Below are 24,155 nucleotides of genomic sequence, written 5' to 3'. Positions count from 1 at the left end.
CCCCCCCTGCTCTAACCCACCAACCCCCACTCCCCTCCGAGAGCCACGGAGGGAACCCAGGAGTCCTGGCTCCCAGCCCCACCCCTGCTCTGACCCAGCAGCCCCCACACCCCTCCCAGAGCCAGGGAGAGAACCCAGGAGTCCTGGCCCCCAGCCCCACCCCTGCTCTGACCCAGCAGCCCCCACTTCCCTCCCAGAGCCGGGGCCAGAATCGTTCCATCTCCCTGCGCAAGACTCCAGCTGTTGAACATGTGGAGCGGGCTGGGGGGGGTAAAAACTCTCCTAACACGGCACCCGTTCTGGCCTTGCTTAGCGGCTATAATTTCCCACCCGGGTTTTCCTTCTCCTCCCGAGTCCGAGGAAAGAACCCAACAGAGAAGGGTCGTCCCTTGGGCACAGATCCGAGACCCAACACCTCCCCCGGGCAAAAAAAAAAAATCCAGCGGCTCCAACCCGGGGAGAAGTGGAGGGAAGAACAGAATGAAAAAGGAAACGAAAAGAAAAAACGAGGTCTTTGTACAAGGCCGGAGGAGGGGGGGGGCAGAGTCTTGTAAAACCAGACCACCCCCCCCGGCCTGATCGGACACGTCCATCCGCGCGCCGTGAAGCTGCACACCCCCTTTCTTTGTCCCGCTGCCGGATAAGCTCCGCCCTCCGAGTCAGTCCCCGCCCATTCTTGGCACAGGGCCGGGTGTGGGGGGGGAGTAGGTTGGTGGGGAATTGGGGGGGGTGACCCCCCCTCCGCTCTTCTCAAGAGTTCAGGAATCGGTGGCAGAGTCCACGTGGTGGTGATGGTGGCAGCGGTGGGATCCGGCGGAGGTCAGGGGCCAACGCCTGAAGAAAGGAGGTGCTGACGTCACCAGAGGCGGTGCTGATGGAGGTTCCGGCTCAGCACCGACCGCACGTCCGCTGTGAACCTGGGGAGGGGAAGGGAAGCGTTAGGAGGGAACCCAGGAGTCCTGGCTCCCAGCCCCCTCTCCTAATTAACCAGACCCCTTTGAGCGAGGGACCCCTAGGTACCAGCACAGAGACTGTGCAGTTTCAAAGGATCCACCTTGCTGGATCACCACCTAATAATTGACCTGGGGAACTCCTCGCCACAGGACATCGCGACCGCCAAAAATGTAACAGGATCGGGAAAATAAAGTTCCTGGAGGGTGGATCAGTCAACAGTTAGTAACCCAGGCAGGTGGAGACGCGACTCCAGAGAGGAGGGCACCCGGCAGGGTGGTGCCGCAAGGATTCAGGGCTCGGCCCCACACAGGAGCATCCTGCTCAGTCAGCCTGGGCTCTGTGGCGTGGGTCGGGGGGTCTGTCGGATACTGAGGCATCAGGGTCCAACCCTTCTGCCTGCGACCGCCTGGATCTCCAGCTCAGAACAGTGCGGGGTTTTAAGCGGAGCCAGGGAGAGAACTCAGGAGTCCTGGCTCCCAGACCCCATGCTCTGACCCACCAGCCCCCACTCCCCTCCCAGAGCCGGGGAGAGAACCCAGGTGTCCTGGCTCCCAGCCCCCATGCTCTGACCCACCAGCCCCCACTCGCCTCCCAGAGCCGGGGAGAAAACCCAGGAGTCCTGGCTCCTAGCCCCCCTGCTCCAACCCACCAGCCCCCACTCCCCTCCCAGAGCCGGGGAGAGAACCCAGGAGTCCTGGCTCCCAGCCCCCCTCTGCTCTGACCCACCAGCCCCCACTCCCCTTCCAGAGCCGGGGAGAGAACCCAGGAGTCCTGGCTCCTAGCCCCCCCTGCTCTAACCCACCAGCCCCCACTCGCCTCCCAGAGCCGGGGAGAGAACAGGAGTCCTGACTCCCAGCCCCCCCTGCTCTAACCCATCAGCCCCCACTCCCCTCCCAGAGCCGGGGAGAGAACCCAGGAGTCCCGACTCCCAGCCCCCCTGCTCTAACCCCCAGGCCCCACTCCCCTCCCAGAGCCAGGGGGAGAACCCAGGAGTCCTGGCTCCCAGCCCCACGTGCTCTAACCCACCAGCCCCCACTTCCCTCCTGGTGCTGGGAGGGAATCCAGGAGGCCTGGCTCCCAGCCCCTCGTCCCCTCCCTAGAGAACCCCGGCGTCCTGGCCCCCAGCCCCCGGCGGGTACCTCAGGGCGTCCAGCATGGGCAGCAGGTTGAGCAGGGCCGTGTCGCTGGGGTCGCTGAACCACGACTTGATGGGGATGGCGTTGTCTAGGAGAGAGGGACAGACGGACGCCTCTTAAAGGGGCGGCGCTGGCCAACTGGGGAAGGGGAGGTGTACATCCTCCTCCCCCCCCGCAGTACCACATACCCAGATGCTGCCCCACCTCCCGTACCCCAGCAGAACCCTGGGGGGGGGCATCTCTGTGGCTCATGATCCCTCCCCATCCATTTGGGGTGAGCCACTTCTCTTCAGTCAGGACATTAGCGCAATCAGGAGGCAGCTGGGGGTTAGAGCAGGGGGGGCTGAGAGCCAGGACTCCTGGGTTCTCTCCCCAGCTCTGGGAGGGGAGTTGGGGCTGGTGGGTCAGAGCAGGGGGGGCTGGGAGCCAGGACTCCTGGGTTCTCTCCCTGGCTCTGGGAGGGGAGTGGGGGCTGGTGGGTCAGAGCAGGGGGGGCTGGGAGCCAGGACTCCTGGGTTCTCTCCCCAGCTCTGGGAGGGGAGTGGGGGCTGGTGGGTTAGAGCAGGGGGGCTGGGAGCCAGGACTCCTGGGTTCTGTCCCAGCCCTGGGAGGGGAATCGGGGCTAGCGGGCGGCAGGGGGGGCTGGGAGCCAGGACTCCTGGGTTCTCTCCCGGCCCCGAGAGGGGCGTGGGGGCTAGGGGGTAGTGAGGGGGGCTGGCTCGTACCTGGATGGCTCCGGTAGGCACCCGGCGAGTTGTCCAGGATGACGACACTCGACAGGTCACTGTGCACCACCGACAGGTCCTTGATGTAGCTGCCCAGCTCCAAAGTGCAGTGCTGGGGAGGGGGAGAGGCGGGGGCGTGGGGGGTGAGTGGCTACTAACCCCTAGGGTGCCCCCCCCAGTGCCCCAGCCCACACTCCTCCCCCCCACCAGGGCCATGCTGGGAGATTAGGGGGACGGGGGGGGAATGCAGGGGCACCCCAGCAGCCACCCAGCAGGCAACTGGCTGCTCCCTCCCACCAGCTGAAGCCACGCCCTCTTCTCCTTAGCTCTTCTAACCAAAGCCCCGCCCCAGCTCCCTGTAAGCTCCGCCCCATCCCCTGCTCCCCGAAAGCCCTGCCCCCAGACTCCCTATGCTCTGCCCCAGCCCCTTCACCCTGCTCCCCCTAGCCCCCACTGATTTCTCTAAGCTCCACCCCCAGTCCCCCTGCTCTCCAAAGCTACACCCCCTACCCCATCTAAGCTCCACCCCCAGTCCCCCACTCCAAAGCCACGCCCCCAGCTCCACCTAAGCTCCACCCCATCCCTCCTCTGCTCTCCAAAGCCACGCCCCCAGCTCCACCTAAGCTCCACACCATCCCTCTTCTGCTCTCCAAAGCCATACCCCCAGCTCCACCTAAGCTCCACCCCATCCCTCCTCTGCTCTCCAAAGCCACGCCCCCAGCTCCACCTAAGCTCCACCCCATCCCTCCTCTGCTCTCCAAAGCCACGCCCTCAGCTCCTGTGCATTACCCCACCTCTTCACACGGTGTCACTGTTGCTCCATTCGGGAAATGCTCTCTGCATTACCCACGTGGCCACACTGTGTCACTGTTCTACCGTGAGGGAAATGCTCTGTGCATTACTCGTCGCGGCCACAGTGTGTCACTGTTGCTCCATGATAGAAATGCTCTGTGCGTTATCCTGCATGGCCACACGGTGTCACTGTAGCTATATGCAGGAAATGTTCTGTGCATTACCCCTCGTGTTCACACGGTGTCACTGTTGCTCCATGTAGGAAATGCTCTGTGCATTACCCTGCGTGGCCACACAGTGTCACTGTTGGTCCATGCGGAAAATGCTCTGTGTATTATCCAGTGTGGCCACATGGTGTCACTATTTTTCTATGAGACAAATCCTCTGTGCATTACCTGGCGTGGCCACACAGTGTCACTGTTGCTCCATGCGGGAAATGCTCTGTGCATTACCCCGCGTGGCCACACGGTATCACTGTTGCTCCATGCGGGAAATGCTCTGTGCATTACCCCGCGTGGCCACACCATGTTACTGTTGCTCCATGCAGGAAATGATCTGTGCATTACCCTGTGTGGCCACATGGTGTCACTTTAGCTATATGCAGGAAATGCTCTGTGCATTACCCTGCATGGCCACATGGTGTCACTGTTGCTTCATTCGGAAAATGCGCTTGGCATTACCCTGCATGGCCACATGGTGTCACTTTAGCTATATGCAGGAAATGCTCTGTGCATTACCCTGCATGGCCACATGGTGTCACTGTTGCTTCATTCGGAAAATGCGCTTGGCATTACCCTGCATGGCCACATGGTGTCACTTTAGCTATATGCAGGAAATGCTCCGTGCATTACCCTGCATGGCCACACCATGTCACTGTTGCTCCATGCAGGATATGATCTGTGCATTACCCTGTGTGGCCACATGGTGTCACTGTTGCTCCATTCTGGAAATGTTCTGTGCATTACCCTCTGTGGCCACACGGTGTCACTGTTCCTCCGTCAGAGAAACGCTCTGTGTATTACCCTGCATGGCCACATGGTTTTAATATTCCTCTGTGGGGGATATCCTTACTGCATTACCCTGCGAGACCACATGGTGTCACTCTTGATCTGTGATGGAAATGCTCTGTGCATTACCCAGTGTGGCCAGACGGTGTCACTGTTGCTCTGTGAGGGATATCCTTCATGCATTACCCAGCGTGGTCACTCTGTGTCACTGTAGCTCCAGGCAGGAAATGCTCTGTGCATTACCCCGCGTGGCCACACGGTATCACTGTTGCTCCATGCGGGAAATGCTCTGTGCATTATCCAGTGTGGCCACACTGTGTCACTGTAGCTCCAGGCAGGAATTGCTCTGTGCATTACCCCATGTGGCCACACCGTGTCACTGTTGCTCCCTTCAGGAAATGATCTGTGCATTACCCTGCGTGGCCACATGGTGTCACTCTTGCTCCATTCAGGAAATGCTCTGTGCATTACCCAGTGTGGCCTCACCGTATCACTATTTTTCTCTGAGAGAAATCCTCTGTGCATTACCTGGCGTGGCCACACAGTGTCACTGTTGTTCTGTGAGGGAAATGCTCTGTGCATTACCCTGCTTGGCCATACGGTGTCATTGTTACTCCATGAGAGAAATGCTCTGTGCATTACCCGACCTGGCCACACAGTGTCACTGTTGCTCCATGCGGGAAATGCTCTGTGCATTACCCAGTGTGTCCACACGGTGTCACTGTTGCTCCATTCGGGAAATGCTCTGTGCATTAGCTCACGTGGCCACACGGTGTCACTGTTCTACCGTGAGTGAAATGCTCTGTGCATTACTCGTCGCGGCCACACTGTGTCACTGTTGCTCCATGATAGAAATGCTCTGTGCGTTATCCTGCATGGCCACACCATGTCACTGTAGCTATATGCAGGAAATGCTCTGTGCATTACCCCACCTCTTCACACGGTGTCACTGTTGATCCATGTAGGAAATGCTCTGTGCATTACCCTGAATGGCCACACCATGTCACTGTTACTGCATGCCGGAAATGATCTGTGCAATACCCTGCGTTGGCCACATGGTGTCACTGTTGCTCCATTCGGGAAATGCTCTGTGCATTATCCAGTGTGGCCCCACGGTGTCACTATTTTTCTATGAGAGAAATCCTCTGTGCATTACCTGGTGTGGCCACACAGTGTCACTGTTGCTCTGTGAGGGATATCCTTCGTGCATTACCCTACGTGGCCACACAGTGTCACTGTAGATCCACGCAGGAAATGCTCTGTGCATTACCTTGCGTGGCCACACTGTCACTGTTGCTCCATGCGGGAAATGCTCTGTGCATTACCATCTGTGGCCACATGGTGTCACTGTTCCTCCGTCAGAGAAACGCTCTGTGTATTACCCTGCATGGCCACATGGTTTTAATATTCCTCTGGTCGGGATATCCTTACTGCATTACCCTGCATGGCCACACGGTGCCACTGTTGCTCCACGAAGGAAGTGCTCTGTGCATTACCCTGCGTGACCACATGGTGTCACTGTTGCGCCATTCGGGAAATGCTCTGTGCATTACCTGGCGTGGCCACACAGTGTCACTGTTGCTCCATGACAGAAATGCTCTGTGCATTACCCGGTGTGGTCACACAGTGTCACGGTTGCTCCATGCAGGAAATGCTCTGTGCATTACCCGGCGTGGTCACACAGTGTCACGGTTGCTCCATGCAGGAAATGCTCTGTGCATTACCCGGCGTGGCCACACAGTGTCACTGTTGCTCCATGACAGAAATGCTCTGTGCATTACCCGGTGTGGTCACACAGTGTCACGGTTGCTCCATGCAGGAAATGCTCTGTGCATTACCCGGCGTGGCCACACAGTGTCACTGTTGCTCTGTGAGGGAACAGCTCTGTGCGTTACCCCGCGTGTCCACACCGTGTCACTGTTGCTCCATGCAGGAAATGCTCTGTGCATTACCCACGTGGCCAGACGTGTCACTGTTGCTCCATTCGGGAAATGCTCTGTGCATTAGCCCATGTGGCCACACGGTGTCACTGTTCTACCGTGAGGGAAATGCTCTGTGCATTACTCGTCGCGGCCACACTGTGTCACAGTTGCTCCATGATAGAAATGCTCTGTGCGTTATCCTGCATAGCCACACGGTGTCACTGTAGCTATATGCAAGAAATGCTCTGTGCATTACCTCACGTGTTCACACGGTGTCACTGTTGCTCCATGTAGGAAATGCTCTGTGCATTACCCTGCGTGGCCACATAGTGTCACTGTTGCTTTATCCGGGAAATGCTCTGTGCATTATCCAGTGTGGCCCCACGGTGTCCCTATTTTTCTATGAGAGAAATCCTCTGTGCATTACCTGACGTGGCCACACAGTGTCACTGTTGCTCTGTGAGGGAAATGTTCTGTGCATTACCATGCGTGGCCATTCGGTGTCACTGTTGCTCCATGCGGGAAATGCTCTGTGCATTACCCTGTGTGCCCACAGCTTGTCACTCTTGCTCCATGCAAGAAATGCTCTGTGTATTACCCAGTGTGGCCACACTGTGTCACTGTTGCTCCATGAGATAAATGCTCTGTGTATTAGCCGGTGTGGCCACACGGTGTCACTGCTGCTCCGTGAGGGAAATGCTCTGTGCGTTACCCCACGTGGCCACCCAGTGTCACTGTTGCTCCATGAGAGAAATGTTCTGTGCATTATCCTGCGTGGCCACACGGTGTCACTGTTCCTCTGTCAGAGAAACGCTCTGTGTATTACCCTGCATGGCCACATGGTTTTAATATTCCTCTGTGGGGGACATCCTTACTGCATTACCCTGCGAGACCACACGGTGTCACTCTTGCTCTGTGATGGAAATGCTCTGTGCATTACCGGGTGTGGCCACACGGTGTCACTGTTGCTCCAGGCAGGAAATGCTCTGTGCATTAATAGGATGGAGCAGGGACTGTCTGTGTGGGGGATGGGAGAGCAGGGGGTGACTTTAGGTGAGGGACAGGACCTAAGCCTGTAACTCGAGCTAGGCAGGAGGGAGGGGGTCAGCACCTTTGCTGCGAAGCTGGACACAGGAAGGGGCCGGCTGGAGGGAGCTGGGTTAGTTCAGTTTCAGTTTTGGGCTGAGTGGTTGGAATTCAGGGAATCCCAAACTGGGGACTAAACTTCCTGAACCCCCAGAAGGACTCCGCTGGAGTCCTGGTTGTGCCCAAAAGCTCTGCTGTATCCTTTGTTCCTGTTGGCCAAAAAAACCCTTCTGTTTTACTGGCTAGCTGAGAGTCACTATGAGTCCCAGGAAGAGGGGTGCAGGAGTGGACTCCCCCACACTCCGTGACACCCCCTAAGCCCCTCCAGGACCCCTAAAGCCTGGACGTAGGTATCTGTGCCCCCCACCAAAACCCCCTAAGCTCCCCCCAGGATCCCTATATCCTGGACGTAGGTATCTGTGCACGCTCACGAACTCACTGATCATCCCAGCGACCCCTACAGCATGGACGTAGGTATCAGCACCCCCAAAATGCCCCAAAGCAATCCCGGGATGCCTACAGCCTTGATATAGGTATCTGTGCCCCCCCCAAACTCCTTATACCCCCGGAACTCCTCCAGCCTGGACGTAGCTATTTCTGCCCACCAGGAACCCCCTAAGCCCCCCCAGCAGGACTTCTCCAGCGTGGACATAGGTATCTCTGCCCTCCACAAGCCCCCTAAAACCCCTAGGGCCCCCTCCAGCCTGGTTGTAGGTATATGTACCCCCCACAAACTCCCTAAGTTCCCCAGGGCCCCCTCCAACTGGGACGTAGGTATCTGCTCAACCCACAACCTCCTAAGTACCCCAGGGACCCCTAGAGTCTGGACATAGATATCTGTGCCCCCCACAAACCCCCTAAGCCCCCCGGGACTCCTACAGCCTGGATGTAGGTATCTGCCCCCAAAAAATTCAGTAATCCCTCTCCAGACCCCTCCAACCTGGACGTGGGTATCTTTGCCCCGCACAAACTCATAAGCACCCAAGGTAACCCTACAGCCTGAACGTAGGTATCTGCGCCCCCCACGAATCTCCTAAGCTCCCAGGGACCCCTATAGCCTGGATGCAGGTATCTGAGCCCCCCACAAACCCCCTAATGCTCCTGGGACCCCAACAGCCTGGACAGTCTTATCTGTGCCCCCCACACACCCCCTAAGCCCCATGGGATTCCTCCAGCCTGGAGGTAGGTATCTGAGCCCCCAACGAACCCCCTAAGCCCCCCGGGACCCCTAGTCTGCACCTAGGTATCTGTGACCCCCTAAAACCCCCTAAGTCCCCCCAGAACCCTCCAGCCTGGATGTAGGTAACTGTGACCCTCAGAAACCCCCTAACCCCCCAGGAACCCCTACAGCCTGAACATAGGTATCTGTGCCCCCCACAACCCCCTAATCCCCTCCGGGACCCCTACAGCCTTGACGTAGGTATCTTGTCCCCCGACAAACCAGCTAAGTGCCCCAGGGACCCCTACAGCCTGGACATAGATATCTGTGCCCCCCACAAACCCCCTAAGCCCCCCGGGACCCCTACAGCCTGGATGTAGGTATCTGCCCCCAAAAAATTCAGTAATCCCTCTCCAGACCCCTCCAACCTGGACGTGGGTATCTTTGCCCCGCAGAAACTTGGGGGACCCTGTAATGGTCCCCCAAGCCCCCAGGGACCATTACAGAGTGGACATTGGTATCTGTACCCCCCCTTAAACCCCCTAAGCCACCCGGGACCCCTCCAGTCTACACTTAGATATCTGTGAGCCCCTAAAACCCCCAAGCCCCGTTAGACCCCTCCAGCCTGGATGTAGGTAACTGTGCCCCTCAGAAACCCCCTAACCCCCCAGGAAACCCTACAGCCTGGAAGTAGGCATCTGTGCCCCTCACAACCCCCTAATCCGCCCTGGACCCCTACAGCCGGGACGTAGGTATCTTGCCCCTGACAAAACCCCTAACCCCCAGGGACCCCTACAGCCTAGACCTAGGTATCTGTGCCCCCTACAAATACCCTAAGCCCCAAAGGGACCCCTATAGCCTGGACATAGATATCTGTGCCAATAGGAAACCCACTTAGGCCTTGGCTACACTTGCAGGTCTGCAGCGCTGGGAGTTACAGCTGTCTTCGTACAGCTGTGTAGGGAAAGCGTCGCAGGGTGGCCACACTGACAGCTACCAGCGCTGCAGTGGGGCCACATTTGCAGCGTCGCTGGGAGTGGTGCATTGTGGGCAGCTATCCCAGCGTTCAAGTGGCTGCAACGTGCTTTTCAAAAGAAGGGGGCGGGGTGGAGTGTGACAGGGAGCGTGGGGGAGACAGAGAGAATGGATTTTTGGAGCTGACACTGTCAGCTCCCTGCCTTGCAAATTCTAAGGACTGGAAGATACACAGCACCTACCTTCAATCATTTTAAAAGTTTTGAGCCCTTCCCCCACCCCTCTCTTATTCACTAAATGCAAATTATGCACTCCTAAATAGCCTTCAGACCACATAAGCAGCTGCTCCAAAACAGACTCCCCCCTCCCGCCCGCCGTGTTGCTTCTCTCCTCAAGCAAACACTAGCTGTGAACACTCTGAAAGAATCCCCCTGCCTGCCTCTGCTTGAGCAAACGAGCTGTGTTTGTTTTTTAGATAAGCGGCTCTGGGAGCCCGGAGTTCACAACAAAACAGCAGAGTGGCTGAACAGGCATTCTGGGACACCTCCAAATACCTCGGAGGCCAATTACAGCGCTTTTGGTGGCCACATTTGCGGAGCAGCGCTGCATCCCCAGCGCTGCACTCGTTATACCCCAGGCAGAGCAGGAGTACAGCCAGCGCTGCAGCCAGGGAGATGCAGCGCTGTATGTGCCTTGGAAGTGTGGACGGTGAGTAAGCTGCAGCGCTGTAAACCCACCACCAGCGCTGCAACTCTCCAGTGTAGCCAAGCCCTAAGCCTCCCTGGGCCCTCTACAGTCTGGATGTAGGTATCTGTGCCCCCACAAACCCCTTAAGCCCCTTCACGACCCCTCCAGTCTGGAGGCAAGTATCTGTGCCCCCCACAAACCCCCTAAGCCCCCCTGTACCCCTTCAGCCTGGACGTAGGTATCTGTGCCCCACAGAACCCCTCTAAGCCCCCTTTTACCCCTTCAGCCTGGACATACATATGTGCGCACCCAACGAATCCCTTAAACCCCCCAAGGACACCTCCAGTCCCGACGTAGGTAACTGTGCCCCCCACGAAGCCCTAAGCCCCCCTGGATCCCTACAGGATGGAGGTACGTATCTGGGCTCCCAAAAAAAAACCCTAAGCCCCCCAGGGACACCTACAGTCTGGAGATAGTTATCTGTGCCCCAGCCCGAACCCCATAAGCCACCCCAAGACCCCTCCAGCGTGGATGTAGGTATCTGTACCACCCACGAACCCCCTAAGCCTTCCAGGGTCCCCTTCAGCCTGAACGTAGGTATCTGTGCCCCCAACAAATTCACTAAGCCTTCCAGGGTCCCTAACAGCATGGCCGTACGTATCTGAGCCCCCCATGAATCCCCTAATCCCCACAAGGACCCTACAGCCTGGACGTTGGTATCTGTGCTGCAAATAAACCCTCTAAGCCCCCAGGGACCCCTTCAGCTTATACGGAGGTATCTGTTACCCCCATGAACCCCCTCAGCACCCCCAGGACCCTTCCAGCCAGGACGTAGGTATCTGTGCCTCCCAGACCCCCTAAGACCCCAAGGGAGACCTACAGCATGGACATAGGTATCTGTGCCCACCACAAATCCCCTAAGCCTCCCAGAACCCCTCCAGCATGGAAGTAAGTATCTGGGAACCCCCAAAAACCCCTAATGCACCCAGAGACCCCTACAGTCTGGATATAGGTATCTCTGCCCCCCACATACCCCTAAGGCCTGCCGAGACCCCTACAGCCTGGACGGAGTTGTCTGTACCCCCCTCAAATCCCCTGAGCCTCCCAGAACCGCTACAGCATGCATGTAGCAATCTGGGCAGCCCAAAAAAAACCCTAAGCTCCCCAGGGACCCCTACAGCCTGGACATAGGTATCTGTGCCCACCCCAACCCCCTAAGACACCCCTGGACAGCTACGGAGCCCCTAATCCCCACCGAGATCTCTACAGCCTGGACAGAGTTGTCTGTACCCCCCTCAAATCCCCTCAGCCTCCCAGAACCGCTACAGCATGCATGTAGCAATCTGGGCAGCCCAAAAAAACCCTAAGCTCCCCAGGGACCCCTACAGCCTTGACATAGGTATCTGTGCCCCCCCACAACCCCTAAGCCCCCCAGGGACCTCTACAGCCTCTACGTAGGTGTGATGCTCTGGGCATTACCCTGCGTGGCCACACGGTGCCACTGTTGCTCCCTGCGGGAATTGCTCTGGGCATTATTGAGATGCTGTAGGGACTGTCTGTTTGCGGGATGGGAGATCAGGGGGTGGATTTAGGAACCCTCAACCTACCTTCAATTGCCCTACACATAGGAACCCTAACCCTCGCTCCAAGTGCCCAAAGCACAGGAACCCTAACCCTCGCTCCAAGTGCCCAAACCACAGGAACCCTAACGCTAGCTCCAAGTGCCCTACCATAGAAACCCTAACCCTACAGTCTGGAGGTAGCTATCTGTGCCCCCCACAACCCCCCTTAAGCCCCGCAGCGACCCCTCCAGCCTGGACATAGGTATCGGTGTCATCATGAACGCCCAAAGACCCACACGGATCCCGAAAGCCTGGACATACATAACTTGGCCCTTCACAAACCCCGTAAGCCCCCAGGGAGCCCTACAGCCTGGAGATAGGTAGGTGTGCCCCCCCACTAACTGCCTAAGCCCCCCAGGATCCCCTACAGCCTGGACATAGGTATCTATGACCCCCAGAAACCCCCCTTAGCCCCCCGGGACCAATCCAGCCTGGACGTAGGTATCTCTGCCCCCCACAAATCCCCTAAGCCCCACAGGGACCCCTACAGCCTGGACGTAGGTATCTGTGCCACCACGAATGCCCTAAGCCCCCATGACCCGGAAAGCCTGGGTATAGGTATCTTGGCCCCACACAAACCCCCTAGGGCCCCCAGGCACCCCTACAGCCTTGACATAGGTATCTGTGCCCTCCACAAATCTCTTAAGCCCCCCATGTAGCCATACAGCCTGGACGTAGTTATCTGTGCCTCCTACACACCCCCTCACCCCCCCAGGGACCCCTATAGCCAGGACGTAGGTATCTGTGCCCCCCAGTAACCCCCTAAGACCATCAGGACACCTACAGCTTGGATGTAGGTATCTGTACCCCACACAAAGCCCCCAAGCCCACCGGTGACCCCTCCAGCCTGGACGTAGGTATCCGTGCTCCCCAAAAAACCCCTAAGCCCCCCGGGAGCCCTATAGCCTGGACGTAGATATCTGCACCCCTCAGAAAACCCCTAATCAACCACGGGACCTCTACAACCTGGACGTATGTATCTGTGCCCCCCACGAACCCCCGAGCCCCCCCAGGATGCATCCAATCAGGATGTAGGTATCTGTCCCCCTCATGAACCCACTAAGCCCCACCCCCGGGACTCCTTCAGCCTGAACGTAAGTATCTGTACCCCCCACAACACCACTAAGCCCCTCAGGACCCCTCCAACATATACATAGGTATCTGTGTCCCCCACGAAACCTCTAAGCCCCACAGGGACCCCTACAGCGTGGACCTTGGTATCTGTGCCTCCCATAAACCCCCTAAGCCCACCGGTGACCTCTCCAGCCTGGACATACGTATCTGTGCTCCCCAAAACACCACTAAGCCCTCCAGGGACCCCTACAGCCTGGACATAGGTATCTGTGCCCCTTACTAACTCATAAGCCTTCCATGGACCCCTCCAGGCTGGATGTAGGTATCTGTGCCCTCCACAACCCCCCTATGCCCCACCGGGACCCCTCCAGACTGGACGTAGGTATCTGTGCCCCCCACAACCCGCCTAAACCCCCATGGACCCCTCCAGCCTAGACGTATGTGTCTGTGCCCCCCCTGAACCTGCTAAGCCCCCAGGGACCCCTACCAGCTCAACCTAGGAATCTGTGCCCCCCACAAACCCCGTGATACCCCAGGGATCCCTCCAGCCCGGACGTAGGTACCCTTGTTCCCCCCAATCCCCGCTGAGACCCCTCCAGCCCTGAAATAGGTAGCTGTGCCCCTACAAACCCCCTAAGCCCGCCCAGGACCCCTCCAGCCTGGACGTAGGTATCTGTAGCCCCCATGAACCCCCTTAGCCCCCGGGGACCCCTACGGCCTGGACTTAGGTATCTTTGCTCACCATGAACCCCCTAAGTCCCACAGGGACCCTTGCAGCCTGCACGTAGGTATCTGTGTCCCCCACGACCCCCTAAGCCACACAGGGACCCCTGCAGCCTGGAGGTAGGTGTCTATGCCACCCCACAACCACCTAAGTCCCTCTGGGACCCTTCCAGACTGGAGGTAGGTATCTGCGCCCGCCACGAACTCCAAAATCCCCCCACGGACCCCTCCAGCCTGGATGTAGGTATCTCTGCCCCCCACGATCCCTCTAATGCCCCCGGGCACCCCTACAGCCTGGAGGTAGATATCTGTGCCCCCACAAACCCCCTAAACCCCCAGGGACCCGTCCAGCTTGGACCTAATTATCTGAGCCACCCATGAACCCCCTAAGCTGCTCCGAGACCCCTCCAGCCTGGACATAGTTACCAGTATCCACCCCAAACCCCTAAGCCCCTCCGGGACCCCTACAGCCTGGACATAGGTATCTGTACTCCCCAAGCCCCCCCTGGGACCCCTCCATTATGGACATAGGTATCTGAGCCCCCCCACAATGCCCCTAATTCCACCAGGAACCACTAGAGGCTACACATAGTTATCTGTGCCCCCCACAAACCCCTAAGTCCCCCAGGGATACCTCCAGGTTGGACCTAGCTATCTGTACCCCCCACGATCCCCTAAGACCACCAGGGACCCCTCCAGCCTGGATGTAGGTATCTGTGCCCACCACGAACCCCTAAGTCTCCCAGGGATACCTCCAGGTTGGACCTAGCTATCTGTACCCCGCACGATCCCCTAAGACCACCAGGGACCCCTCCTACCTGCATGCAGGTATCTGTGCCCACCACGAACCCCCTTAATCCCCCCAGGGACCCCTCTAGCCTGGACGTAAGTATCTGTGCGCCCACCGCAGCCCCCTAAGCTCCCCCGGGACCACTACAGCCTGGACTTCGGTATCTCTGCCACCCAAAACTCTCATAAGCATCCCCTGGAGCCATACAGACTGGACATAGGTATCTGTGCCCCCACAAACCCCCTAAATCTCCAGGGACCCCTCCAGCCTGGACGTAGGTATCTGTGCGCCCCCCGCAACCCCCTAATCCCCCCGGGACCACTACAGCCTGGACGTCGGTATCTCTGCCACCCAAAACCCCCGTAAGCATCCCCTGGAGCCATACAGACTGGACGTAGGTATCTGTGCCCCCCACGAACATCCTAAGCCCACAAGGGACCCCTACATCCTGGACGTAGTTATCTGTGATACCCACTACTGCCTGAGCATCTCAGGGACTCCTCAAGCCTAGATGTAGGTATCTGTGCCCCCCACAACCCCCCTAACTGCCCAGGAACCCCTCCAGGCTGGACAAAGGTATTTGTGCTCCCCACGAACCCCCTAATAACCCCATGGACCCCTCCAGCCTGGTTGTAAGTATCTGGGCCCCCCCAAAATCCCCTAAGCCCCCCAGGGACCCCTACAGTCTGGTGATAGGTATCTGTGCTGCCCCTCAAACTCCATAAGCCGCCCCCCAGGAACCCTCCAGCCTCGACATAGGTATTTGTGCCCCCCACAGCCCCCTAAGCCCCCAGGAACCCGCCAGCCTCGACATAGGTATTTGTGCCCCCCACAGCCCCCTAAGACCCCCAGGGACCCCTACAGCCTGGACCTAGATATCTGTACCCCCACAACCCTCCTAAGCACATTGGGAGCCCTACAGCCTGGACTTACGTATCTGTCCCTCCCCCCCACAAACACCCTAATCCACCCAGGACCTGTACAACCTAGACCTAGGTATCTGTGGCACCCACAAACCCCTAAGATCCACGGGACCCCTCCAACCTGGACATAGGTATCTGTACCTCCCCAGACCCCCAATCCCCCTGGGACCCCTCCATTCTCAACGTAGGTATCTGAGCCCCCCACAACACCCCTAATTCCAACAAGAACCTTTAGAGGCTGTACGTAGGTATCTGTGCCCCCCACAAACCCCTAAGTCCCCCAGGGATACCTCCAGGTTGGACCTAGCTATCTGTACCCCCCACGATCCCCTAAGACCACCAGGGACCCCTCCAGCCTGGATGTAGGTATCTGTGCCCACCACAAACCCCCAAATCCCCCTAGGGAGCCCTCCAGCCTGGACGTAGGTATCTGTGCACCCCATGAACCCCCTAATACCCCTGGGGACACCTAAAGCCTGGACATATGTATCTGTTCACCCCACAACCCCCCAAACCCCCAGGGACCCCTCCAGCCTGGACAAAGATATCTGTGCCCCCCCCCCGAACCCGCTAAGCCCCCCAGGACCCCTACCGCCCGGATTTAGGAATCTGTGCCCCCAACGAACCCCGTAATAATCCCGGGGACTCCTGCAGCCTGGACTTAGGTATCTGTGCCTCCATGAACCCCCTAAGCCCCCCAGGGATGCCTACAGTCTGGACGTAGGTATCTGTGCCCCCAAAAACCCCCTAAGCTCCCCAGGGACCCTACCAGCTTGGACATAGGTTTCTGTGCACCCCCCAACTCCCTAAGACCCCGTGGGACCCCTCCAGCCTGGACCTAGCTATCTGTGACCTCACAACCCCCTAAGATGCCCATGGACCCCTCCAGGCTGGATGTAGGTATCTGTGCCCCCCATGAACCCCCTAATAATCCCAGGGAGTACTAAAGCCTGGATGTAGATATCTGTGCCCCCCACAACCCCCAGCCACCCCCGGGACCCCTACAGCCTGGGCATAGGTATCTGTGCCACCCACAAACCCCCAAAACCGTCAGGGACCCCTCCAGACTGGACCTAGGTATATGTGGCACCCACGAGCCCCTAAGCCCCCCAGGGCCCCTCGAGCCTGGATGTAGTTATCTGTGACCCCCACAAACTCTTTAATCCTCCCAGGTACCACTCCATCCTGGATGTAAGTACCTGTACCCCCTGCAACCCGCTAAGCCTCCCAGAAACCCCTCCAGCCGGGACATAGGTATCTGTGACCCCCACAAATGCCCTAAGCCACCCAGGGACCCCTACAGCCTGAACGTAGGTATCTGTGCCCCCTACAGACTCCCTAAACCTCCCAGGGACCCCTACAGCCTGAACGTAGGTATCTGTGCCCCCCATGAATCCCCTAAGCCCCCCCAGGGACACCTCCAGCCTGTACGTAGGTGTAACCCTTCTGCCAGGCTGAATTGATAGCAGCAAGGGCCGGGTTCAATACATAGGGGTGTGACGTTATTGATATAAACTGGGACCATATAGAACATGGTTTGCAACCAAGGTCCTGTAGTGGAACCAGATCTTATGTAAAGGGGGTCATGTAAGGTGTCTAAGACCAGGTTATGGGTTACTGGTTATGATTATGCTGTCTGTATGTCTGTATCATTTTGTAGTTGAAGTATTGGCTTTATACTGTCTATATTTCAAACTTGTGCTGTGTTACTGGGAAAGATCCCAGACAAGCTGGTGTTAGCTCTGCCTAGCCTGCTTGATGGCCCATTAAGGACCATCAGCTACACAACTGACCCATTGAGAAGAGGCAGATACGCCTTGTGACTCAGAAAAGTGTGCAGCGACTTGCCCATGTGACTCCAAACTCCATTTTGCTGTAATTTTCCACAGTAAGAACAAAGAAGTGTTCTTACACCTGGAAGTGCTTATATAAGGCTGATGCCTCATCTCCATCTGGTCTTCAATTCTGCTTCTTACCTCTGGAGGGAATTTGCTACAAACTGAAGCTCTACACAAAGGACTGAGGACCCATCCCAGCGGGGGATGTTCTCCAGAGACTTGATTTGAACCTGCAGTTTACTCCATCACTGCTACAAGCCTGAACTAAGAACTTTGCCATCACTGTATGGAATTGATTCCACTTAACCAATTCTAGCTCTCATCTCTATCTTTTTCCTTTTATGAATAAACCTTTAGATTTTAGATTCTAAAGGATTGGCAACAGCGTGATTTGTGGGTAAGATCTGATGTGTATTTTGACCTGGGTCTGGGGTTTGGTCCTTTGGGATCGAGAGAACCTTTTTCTTTTACTGGACTGTTGGTTTTCATAACCATTCATCCCCAGGACGGGTGGAACTGGTGGTGATACTGGGAGACTGGAGTGTCTAAGGAAATTGCTTGTGTGACTTGTGGTTAGCCAGTGGGGTGAAACCGAAGTCCTTTTTGTCTGGCTGGTTTGGTTTGCCTTAGAGGTGGAAAACCCCAGCCTAGGGCTGTGACTGCCCTGTTTGAGCAATTGGTCCTGAATTGGCACTCTCAGTTGGGTCCCACCAGAACCGCATCGTCACAAGGGGTCCCTTCCCTGCAAACCAGCTCGAGCCCCCACCCAGTGACCTGGGAAAATTTTACACACGCAGCCCTGAGCGCCTGAAAGAGGCAATACTTTCCCTCCCACAAGCAGAGTCTGGGTGAAGCAGAAAATGTTTAATAACATGAGATAAACAACATAGCATTAAATTGGGAATACACCTCAACTAGGCCGTGTCCTTTTCCCTGGGCTCTTGAATCCAGCAACCCCAAAATCACCCCAAGACTCCAAAGTCCAATACCTCAAATGTCCCAAGAGTCCAGCAACCCCAAAATCACCCACTGTCCCGCAGCCCCAGAGTTCAAGAGTCTATCTGCAGGGGTTTTCCCCCTGCCAGCCTGGGTAGAAAGGGGCACCTTACGTGGTCCAGGGCCGACTGCCCGGCCTCTCCGTGGGATTCTGCTTCCGCCTTCCACACAAACTGCTCAGCTCCGTCCACCAGCTGCTCTGCTCCACCAACCGACCTGTGATCCGCTCCAGCTGTCCCACAAACTGCTCAGCTCTGCTCGCTCCATGGGCCACTCCAACCATCCTGCCAGCTGCTCCGCTCCGTCAGCTGTTCTGCTCTGCAATATGGCTTCAGACTCCCCCACTAGCTAGCACAGCTCTGTAGTGATTTCAGCTCAAGAACCTGGAACTTAGATTCTCAAAGGAATCAAAAATCAGCTCTGCTATTCAACAGTGAAGATAGAAGAAGGTGCAAATGGTGTTTCTGGCTCACCCAAGGAGCCCTCTCCCTTGTCTAGCGAGTGCCACTCAACTGATGGTGAGACTCCCTGTCTCAAAGCAGTTTCACAGTTCCTCATCCACACAATCAGGGTGACAACACTCCACATCTCCCGCCCCAGTAAAGAAACTGGGGACCCCACAGCTGCCAAAGCAGCCATCCCAGGCTGCCATGGCTATGTCGGGGGAGGTGGATGTGCCTATGCAAACACGATCAGCCCCTGAAATTCTTTTCCACACTCGCCATAATTCACCACCAGACGTCAGGGTAGAGCTCATCCTGACTCTGCTTACATAGGTATTTGTGCCCCCACTGTAGAACTGATACATGAAATTGTTTTTAATTGTTCACTTTATTAATGTAACTTCTTTTCACCATTCACTGCACTTGCCTACATTGTACCTTCTGTTCACTGTTTGCCATATTGTAATTCAAACCCCATTTTCAAACACTCACTCCATTTTGTAAAAGCTTCCTCCAACCTTCAATTTTGCAAATCCTGCTGTAATCTTATTAGTCTAGTTTAGATGTGTGACTGAGGCACGTATGGATGATGGAATCAACCTCCAGCCCCAGCCTGTCCTGATGAGATAAAGTTCAAATACCAATGGCTGAAGACCTAGACAACAGCCCTAAACAAAGTAAGAAGCATCCACCCTAAAAAGAAAAGGACAAAAGAACAACAGAAGGAAGATCAAAGCCAGGTTCAAGGCTGAAAGTCACGCCTGCAATTGACGGGTGATCAATCACCAAACCCAGAGGCAGCGTGACACAGCAAGACCTAGAGACTTTGAATCCAAACTAAAAGCCTATAAAAAAGAAGGGTGAGATGAGAGATTTTGGGTAACATTCTGCTGCCAACATGGAAGAACATTGGTGCATGTCCAACCAGGGCCGGCTCCAGGCCCCAGAGCGCCAAGCGCATGCTTGGGGTGGCATGCCGCGGGGGGCGCTCTGCCGGTCGCCGGGAGGGTGGCAGGCGGCTCCGGTGAAGCTCCCGCAGGCGTCCCTGCGGAGGGTCTGCTGGTCCCACGGCTCCCGTGAAGCATCCACAGGGACGCCTGCGGGAGGTCCACCGGAGCCGCGGGACCCGCGAGCGGCAGGCAGAGCGCCCCCCACAGCGTGCCGCCGTGTTTGGGGCAGTGAAATGGCTAGAACCGGCCCTGTGTCCAACAGAGACCCAGCTCGTCCTTGTGCACGGCTTTCCTGGCCAGTTACCGCCACAAGCTATGAACCCAAGCTGCAATATCAAGCCATGAACTTAAGCTACCTTCAGGACTGGTAACTATGCAGCAGCTGCAGAACATCTGATGGATGTGTGTGTGTGAATGTGTGTGTGTGTATAGGTATTAGGTATAATGTGTGTGTATAAGAATTAAGATAATAGTTATTAGTCATAAATCAAATTATCATAATAAATGTGGTATCTTTGTCTTGCCCCCTGAAAAGATCCTGTGTAGTTTTGTCTGTACACCACCACAACCCCTTAATCCCCCTGGGACGCATCTAGCCTGGACGAAGGTAGCTCTGCCCCCCCACAAACCCCTAAGCCACCCAGGGACCCCACCAGCCCAGATGTAGGTATCTGTGCCCCACACAGCCCCACAAAGCCCCTCAGGACCCCTCCAGCCTGGACATAGGTATCTGTGCCCCTCACAAACCCCCTAAGCCTCCCAGGGACCCCTCCAGCCTAGACGTAGGTATCTGGGCCGCCCACAAATCCCCTAAGTCCCATAGGGACCCCTACAGCCTGTAGATAGGTATGTGTCCCCCCCGAACCCCCTAAGGCCCCCCGGGACCCCTACATCCTGGACATAGGGATCTGTGCTCCCCACAAACCCCATAAGATCCCAAAGGACCCCTACACGCTGGACACAGGTATCTGTGCCAATCACAAATTTCGTAAGTCCCCCAGGGACCCCTACACCCTAGACGTAGGTATTTGTGTCCCCCACTAAACCCCTAAGCCTCCAGGGACCCCTACAGCCTGGAAGTTGGTATCTGTGCCCCCCAACAACCCCATAAGTCACCCACGGACCTCTACAGTCTGGACGATGGTCTCTGTGCCCAGCAAAAAACCCCTAAGCACCTTGGGACCCCTCCAGTCTATATGTAGGTATTTGTGCCCCCCACAAACCCCCTAAGCCCACATCGGACCCCTCCAGCCTGGGAATAGGTATCTGTGCCCCCTACAAATCCCCTAAGCCTCCCAGGACCCCTCCAGCCTGGACGTATGTATCTGTGCCCCCCACGAACGCTGTAAGCCCCCCAGGAATCTCGACAGCCTGGACGTTGGTATATGTGCCCACCATAAACCCCCTAAACCCCCCAGGACCCCTCCAGTCTGAAAGTAGGTATCTTTGCCTCCCACAACCCCCCTAAGCCACCCAGGTACCCCTACAGCCTGGACGTAGGTATCTGTGCCCCCTGAACCCCATAAGCGCCCCTGGGACCCCTCCAGCCTGGACGTCGTATCTGTGAACCCCACGACCCCCTTAGCTCCCCCGGGACCCCTACAAACTGGACATAGGTATCTCTGCCCCCCACAACCCCCAATTCCCTCGCGATCTCTACAACCTGGACGTAGGTATCTGTGCCCCCAACAACTTGCTAAGCCCCCTCAGGACCGCTATAGGCCGGACATAGGTATCTGTTCTCCCCAAAACACACTAAGTCCCCCCGGGAACTCTCCAGCCTGGACGTAGGTACCAGTGTCCCCCACTTCCCCCTAAGCCCCAATGGGACCCCTACAGCCTGGACCTAGGTATCTGCACCCCCCACAAACCCCCTAAGCCCTCCAGGACCCCTACAGCCTGGATGTAGGTATCTTCCCCGGGACACCTACAATCTGGATGTGGGTATCTTGGCACCCCACAAACCCCCTAAGCCCCGTAGGGACCCCTACAACCTGGACATAGGTATCTGTGACCCTCAGAAACCCCTTAACACCCCAGGAAACCCTACAGCCTGGACGTAGGTATCTGTGCTCCCCACAAACTCCCTAAGCCCCCCAGGACCATTACAGCAAGGATGTAGGTATCTGTGCCACCCAAGAACCCCCTAAGCAGCCCAGGGACCCCTTTAGACTGGCTGCAGGTATCTGTGCCATCCACGAACCCCCTAAGCCCCCAAGGATCCCCTATAGCTTGGAAGTTGGTTTATGTCCCCCCCAAAACCCCGTAACCCCAGGGACCACTACAGCCTGGACGTTGGTATCTGTGCCCACCATAAACCCCCAAAGCCCCCTGGGATCTCTCGAGTCTGTACATAGGTCTCTGTGCCTCCTGCAACCCCCCTAAGCCCCCTAGGGACCCCTACAGCCGGGATGTAGATATCTGTGAACCCCACGACCCCATAAGCCCCCTCGGGACCCCTACAAACTGGACATAGGTATCTGTGTCCCCCAAGAACCTCCTAAGCCCCCCAGGAACCAATGTAGCCTTGACGTAGGTATCTGTCACCCCCAGAAAACCCCTAAGCCCCCCAGGGACCCCTCTAGCCTGGACATAGGTATCTGTGCCCCTCAGAAACCCCTTAATCCACCAGGAACCCCTCCAACCTGGACGTAGGTATCTGTGCTCCCCACGAACCCCCTAAGTTCCCTCGGCACCCCTACAGCCTGGAGGCGGGTATCTGTACCCCCACGAAACCCCTAAGCCCCCCTGGGACCCTTAAAGCCTGGACGTAGATATCTGTGCCCCCCACAAACCGCCTAAGCGCCCGGGACCCCTACAGCCTGGATGTAAGTATCTGTGTTCCCCACAAACCCCCAAGCCCCCCCAGGACCCCTACAGCCTGGACATAGGTATCTGTGCCCCCTACAACTCCCCCAGGACCCCTACAGCCTGGACGTAGGTATCTGGTCCCCCACAACCCGCAATCGCCCCGGGACCCCTACAGCGTCGATGTAGGTATCTGTGCTCCCCAGAAACCCCCTAATCTACCCTGGGACCCCTAGAGCCTGGACGTAGGCATCTGTGCTCCCTACAAATCCCTAAGCCCCACCCCCTGGACCCGTCCAGGCTGAACATAGGTATCTGTGCCCCCCACGAACCCCGTGACGATGTGGTTCTGGCAGGACCCAACTGAGAGTGCCAATTCAGGACCAATTGCTCAAACAGGGCAGTCACAGCCCTAGGCTGGGGTTTTTCCACCTCTAAGGCAAACCAAACCAGCCAGCCAAAGAGGACTTTGGTCTCACCCCACTGGCTAACCACAAGTCACACAAGGAATTCCCTTAGAGACTCCAGTTTGCCACCTGTCCTGGGGATGAATGGTTATGAAAACCAACACCTCAATAGAAGAAAACAGTTCTCTCAATCCCAAAAAATCAAGCCCCAGACTCAGGTCTATATACACATCAGATCTTACCCACAAATCACGCTGTTGCCAATCCTTTAGAATCTAAAATCTAAAGGTTTATTCATAAAGGGAAAAAGGTAGAGATGAGAGCTAGAATTGGTTAAGTGGAATCAATTACATGCAGTAATGGCAAAGTTCTTAGTTCAGGCTTGTAGCAGTGATGGAGTAAACTGCACGTTCAAATCAAGTCTCTGGAGTACATCCCCCTCTGGGATGGGTCATCAGTCCCTTGTGTAGAGCTTCAGTCTGTAGCAAATTCCCTCCAGAGGTAGGAAGCAGGATTGAAGACAAGATGGAGGTGAGGCATCAGCCTTTTATAGGCTTTTCCAGGTGTAAGAACACTTCTTTGTTCTTATTGTGGAAAATTACAGCAAAATGGAGTCTGGAGTCACATGGGCCAGTCCCTGCACACCCTGCTGAGTTACAAGGCGTATCTCCCTCCCCTCAATGGGTCAGTTGTGTAGCTGATGATCCTTAATGGGCCATCAAGCAGGCTAGGCAGAGCTAGCACCAACTTGTCTGGGATGTCTCCCAGAAGCACAGCACAACTTTGAAATACAGACAGTATACAGCCAATACTCACAACTTCAACTACAAAATGTCACATGCACACAGACAGCATAATCATAACCAGGTCTTAGACACCTTATATGACCCCCTTACATAAGATTTGGTGCCACTATAGGACCTTGGTTGCAGCCATGTTTTGTATAGTCCCAGATTATATCAATAACGTCACACCCCCAATGCAAAATTGATGCAGGAAGGGATGACACAAACATCACTCACTGCATCCCAAGAGCTCCCCATCCTTGGGTCTGTCTTACTACAGCTACTTTATCCATACAAGCTCTGGCAAATGTTTGGAACCCAATTAACATCAAATCAATGTATCTGACGGCATG

General features: G+C 56.4%; 2 protein-coding genes across 6 annotated transcripts in view; both read right to left on the bottom strand.

Moving 5' to 3' along the window:
- The window catches only part of LOC127039618 (zinc finger protein 2-like), a 284,621-nt gene that overhangs the window by 71,304 nt on the left and 189,162 nt on the right, over positions 1 to 24,155 (bottom strand). The gene's annotated exons all lie outside the window — the stretch shown is intronic.
- On the bottom strand, positions 490 to 4,701 carry LOC127039772 (CTD nuclear envelope phosphatase 1-like). Its single transcript, XM_050933630.1, has 4 exons — positions 4,687 to 4,701; positions 2,816 to 2,927; positions 2,094 to 2,178; positions 490 to 917 (listed from the first exon to the last, which is right to left on the bottom strand). Exons 1-4 carry the CDS (start codon positions 4,699 to 4,701, stop codon positions 857 to 859), a joined length of 273 nt encoding a protein of 90 aa, XP_050789587.1. The 3' UTR covers positions 490 to 856.

The sequence above is a fragment of the Gopherus flavomarginatus genome, chromosome 23 (genome assembly GCF_025201925.1).
Source record: "Gopherus flavomarginatus isolate rGopFla2 chromosome 23, rGopFla2.mat.asm, whole genome shotgun sequence".
Taxonomy (NCBI): domain Eukaryota; kingdom Metazoa; phylum Chordata; order Testudines; family Testudinidae; genus Gopherus; species Gopherus flavomarginatus.
The sequence above is the reverse complement of the archived record's forward strand: the minus strand, read 5'-3'. Positions and strand labels throughout refer to the sequence as shown.